This window comes from Rutidosis leptorrhynchoides, chromosome 4 (assembly GCF_046630445.1).
Source record: "Rutidosis leptorrhynchoides isolate AG116_Rl617_1_P2 chromosome 4, CSIRO_AGI_Rlap_v1, whole genome shotgun sequence".
In the NCBI taxonomy this organism is placed as follows: Eukaryota; Viridiplantae; Streptophyta; class Magnoliopsida; order Asterales; family Asteraceae; genus Rutidosis; species Rutidosis leptorrhynchoides.
The window spans coordinates 617,358,478-617,363,488 of NC_092336.1; the positions used below are offsets into that span (position 1 = coordinate 617,358,478).

At 35.3% G+C, this 5,011-nt stretch overlaps 1 protein-coding gene across 1 annotated transcript; it reads left to right on the forward strand.

Moving 5' to 3' along the window:
* The first annotated feature begins 307 nt into the window (after positions 1-307).
* On the forward strand, positions 308-978 carry LOC139843052 (protein SEED AND ROOT HAIR PROTECTIVE PROTEIN-like). Its single transcript, XM_071833135.1, has 2 exons — positions 308-521; positions 620-978. The coding sequence occupies exons 1-2, from the start codon at positions 308-310 to the stop codon at positions 976-978; spliced, it is 573 nt and encodes a 190-aa protein (XP_071689236.1).
* Positions 979-5,011: the final 4,033 nt, after the last annotated feature.

A 5,011-nucleotide genomic window follows, 5' to 3' on the forward strand; every position in this document is an offset into this window, starting at 1 on the left:
ATTCTCAAGACCGGCATTGTAATTATATTAACCAAATATTGTCTTGTACAAAACACGTAGCCTAAATCATTTGAGTGAATCTGATATCTTCCAAGCAATCGTGCTCCCATGTAAGTCCCACCACTATGAGACTAACACAATATTCTTCCATCATAAACAAATGCAAAAATCAAGAAAATATTTTCATAACTTCACACATTCTCACTATAAATACCTCCCACATACCCACAAACATTAAAACACTACAAACTAATCCATACAAGGTTTAATCATCTGATTGAGAAACATACAACAATCAACCTAAACCATGAAGACCATTGCCACCGCATTATCCACCATCCTCTTCCTGTTGTCGGTAACACTATCGATTGTTTCCACCACTGCTGATGGTGCCTACGCCGTTGCTCCGTCAACAAAGCACGAGATCCCATATAAGGTGAGTGAAAAGGAAACTCCCAAGCCCATTGCAGTTCAAGGCCTTATATATTGTAAATCTGGCTCTAAACTCATCCCACTTAAAGGTATTACACAAATTTAATATATCTCTACATAATAATAATAAACCTTTTTGTAAGTTTTAATTACAGATTCAAAACTAACCGATTATTAATGCATGTAGGAGCGACGGCCAGAGTAACTTGTCTGGCAAAGAACCACAACGGGCTCGAATTAGCACCATTTTCTGTCTCAAGTTGCCCAGCTGATGACAAGGGCTATTTTCTAGCCAAACTGTCCCCACCTTCGACAAATTATGTAAAGAAAGCCAAATGGGAGCTCAAGGACTGCAAGGTTTTCCTTGAGAAGTCACCAATGGAGCAATGCAAAGTTCCACTAGATATTAACGGAGGCATAAAGGGTGCTCACATTATTTCCACTTCGTCTTATCGACTCCTGAAAAACGCAAATATGTACTCTATCGAACCCTTTTTCTATGCAAGTGATGAACCTAAACTAGTCTCTCATAAAAAGGGTTACTAAAAAATCGTGTAAAAGATCATGATTCAATTACTATCGGTGAATCACTGATTAAGTCCTCTACTTTATAACTTTTTTTTTTCTTCTTTCCGTTCAAGTGTACTCTGTTGATCGCTTTTTTCCTTTTGTTATCGAAGAGAATTACACGCAGTTTACATTATCCTTTAAATTCTATTCTATATTACTCTTTAAAGCAGGGAACAAAAGAAGTTCCCTATACAATGATAAATCTTACTGTAGAAAAACATGCCTCCTCATTCAAACAGAATAAAATAGAAACAACACGCGGTAAAGAATCAAGAAATCCTAAGAGCTTGATCAGTTACATGTATAAACTCTACTTTCGCTTCATAAAAGTCTGTTTTGCCCTCCGATGCATGAAGAAGAGAGATCCCGGACAATGTCCTTATTCCTTTTTTTTTCTTTTGAACAGCGATTGGGATCACCCGAGGGCGACTAAACCACTCGTTGCGATCATCTCCCGTTTTGACTATGCCGATGCAGCGATAATAACCCCGCCCCCATCGCTGCCCAGGAGGAAACCTTAAAACCGATCCAAGGGCACGGCCAAGTAAAACCCCCCTCCCCTTTACCCCCCAAACGATATGGGAAAGGTGCCATGGGTGGATACTTCATGGCAGGGATGAAATTGTGTTTTTAATATGTAGCCAACGGGGGTCGAACTCCTGACCTCCCCTAAAGGAGGCAGGCCACCAACCGCTGGACCACATCATAAATTCCTCAAGTTCCTCAAGTTCCTCTCCACCATCTTCTTCATTAGAAGTATTAATTCAAAACTATATTTCAGGTTATAGGCTGATCTGACGGTGCAAATCTTACATGAAACATTTGGTTGCCAAGGCTGCTAACACTAGAACTCTGCATACCGTTTGTGCCGTCAATCTTGAAAGAAAACTCGATTTCTGTGTCACCAATGGATTTGGGGGGCAAAGTTTTCAAGTAGACAACCCCCATTAAACCAGCTCTAGCAAGCAACGATTCTCTAAATTCTGCGTTAATAACTTCAGTTATGTACATCTCGGGACCTTTCATTTCAGGCTTTTTCGCAACAATCGCCTGCCACTTTTTTTTTTTTTTTTTTTTTTTTTTTTTTTTTTTTTTTTTTTTTTTTTTTTGAAAGGCAAACTCACACACCCATCTAAATCTAACTCGAATATATACACCACGAATTGTCCTAAGCAGGACTCGAACCCTCAACCTCAAGGTTGTAAGGATGGCCTCGATACCGCCAAGCCATTGGCTCTTTGAAAGGCAAACTCACACACCCATCTAAATCTAACTCGAACCCTCAATCGCCTGCCACTTTGCAAATGGATCCTTCTCTGCAGTGGCAGAACTTGAATCTGGATACAGATGGGGCGAGTGTAAAAAATTAATAAATTTTTCATTGTCAGCAGGGGCAAACACTAAAAAAAAAACCTTATTTTTTGGTAAAAGAATTTTTTTTTTAGTTACGGCTCTAGTTATTGAGTCGACAGCAAACGTCGATGTATTGGCGACTTGACTGACTGGTGTGTTTTCTAGGGTGTATGAAACGGTTATCAGTTTTATATTATTTACTACAGGAAATTACCTAAATTAAACTAAGACACAATAGGCAAGTATACCTATCGTATAGTAATATAGCTAGGGTAAAGTCCGGGAGGTCGATCCATGGACACTTTTATTGGGTGCTTTACTAGGTTATCTAGGTAAATTAAGTAACTAAGTTAGATTTAGTAATATATAGTAATTTTAGTAACTTCGGGGGATTTACCGTTTAACGACCGGTTTGTCTTTTTAGCTTTTCTTTTTAATTTTAACAACAAGATAAATATTACTTTAACTAAACGAGATGAAAATAAATAAAAGAGTATTATGCTTATTTAACTTCCGTAGTTACGATATTTGACTTTTACTTTTTTTACTTTTTTTACTTTTTTACCCTGGGTTAATTTTCTTTGCACTCATAGAATATTTAATATGTCCACCTGGAGTTATCCAGCGCAGTCCTATAATTACAAGCATCAAATGCGAGTGTCCTCGTCATTCTATCTTGTAACCACAGTCAAATATTCTAACTAATTACTTTTTAGATGGTTTGACGCGGTTGTCACGTATGTCAATAATTACACCAGTTGTCACTGAATGTAACACACCTTAATTTTAACTAGTCTTTTAACCATTAATCCATTCACGTGTCCGTTTCAATGAATAATTTACCATATATATAAATAACCCGTCTTCCGTGTCCCGTCAACGTATGTGATTATTTATACATATAGTAAATTATAAATAGTGGTAATTTAACAAGTTGTCACTTAATTATTTTACCATACCCATTAATAGTTAAAACCCCAATCTTCCTTAAGGTCGTTCTTTATCTAAATATTAATCGTTGTACAAATTAAATTAACTCATTTCCTATTTTTAGTCAAACATCATAACTACTTGGGTTAAATAAGTATAATAATAAATTAGTTACAATACATAATAAAAGAGTAAATAAAACTTATACAAAAGTTCTTAGCTTCCATTAATTCAACGCGGTAGAAAACTTCAAAAACCCGTACAAATTTATATTACAGTACATAAACTGAAACTTGGGAATTAAAAATAGAAATAGAATATGTGTATGTGAATGTCGATGTGTGTCAGGAGAATGTGAGATTCTCTTTTTACTTTAACTCTTGACACACTTGTCTTCCAAATCGTGTGTCTTCTCTTAATATACTCCCTATGTCGATCACCTAGCACCCCACATTCCAATCTTTTTTTTATTTCTTTTGCATTGTTTAAAAAGAAAAGTAGCAGCCCTCTAATTCTGGCAGACAGAGACCAAACTTTCGTGTATTAATATATTTAAATTCCAAGCATGCTACTTGATTAAAATACTTCCCATATTCTTTTGGTCGATCAAGCAACCCACTTATTTTCTCAAAATCTGATTTTGCTATCTCCTTTTCCATTGTTTATTTATCAAAAGCATAAAATCTGACCCATGGTTGTAGATAATTGACTTAAATATTATCAATATCTTCAAAGTGGCCGCCCCATTTTTAATTATATATGCAAAGTATTCATTGTGCAGAATTGCTTGTACATTTCGCATGTTCTCTTGTACACTTACTGGGTCTTGTTTAACAGCTTCAAATACTTGTATTTCTGGCATGTTAACTTGTACTTTTTTTTCTTAAGCATTAAGGTCTTGTACATCTTTGGAGTATCACTTGAACTTGAGCATTTTCACTGTCTTTTTGATTAGTTTCCCATTTTCGAACTCCGTCTTCACTTTTATTTATTTGTACAATTACAATATAAATATAATACAAATACATATAAAAAATCTATTATTTAGGAGAGATATTGCGTTTAAATATGTGTTCATTTTGCGCAATATCAAAATCCCCACACTTGAACATTGCTTGTCCCAAAGCAATTACTGAATTAAAACTGCTCCGAAATAATAGAAAATCACACTTCACACAATTTACTCCTTTATTTTCACACTCTATTTCACACTATATACATCGATGATAATTTCTTTTTTTTTTCTTTTTTTTTTCAGGTCACGGTACAAATTTCATACTACCTCTAGATATTAATCTAGAAGCATTTTCCGTTAATTAAATTAAAAAAAAAACGATCAAGTTTCAAGTTAATGAAACTTAAGGGTCGTAGTTAAAGTCCTACGTGACTTAGAAAAATTTGGATCCTAAGGGAAAATAGGAACATGATGAAAACGTTTTGTGTTTTGAAAATGCATGCTAGTTTTTACACTAGACACGTTTTCCGGATTAACCCATTACCGGTGTGTAAGTTTTCATAAATATTTTTTGGTTGTGGGTTTCGTATTCTCTTTTGATTTTAAGCTAAAAACTTTCGGTTTTGTGTACCCACTTGCTATCCCTGTGTTTGGAAAGCACACATCCAGTTTACTTGTTCCGTATATTACCTTACGGCAAACTACCGTCCGGTTACAAAGGAGAGCGATGAACAAGAAACTGTTAAGGCGATGTCTTTTAAGACATTGCAT

What these genes read in the sequence shown, in the direction of transcription:
- LOC139843052 (XM_071833135.1), top strand. Translation starts at nt 308, where the DNA reads ATGAAGACCATTGCCACCGCATTATCCACCATCCTCTTCCTGTTGTCG. An exon ending in TAAACTCATCCCACTTAAAG is followed by an intron (nt 522 to 619) that starts GTATTACACAAA and finishes TAATGCATGTAG; the next exon opens with GAGCGACGGCCAGAGTAACT.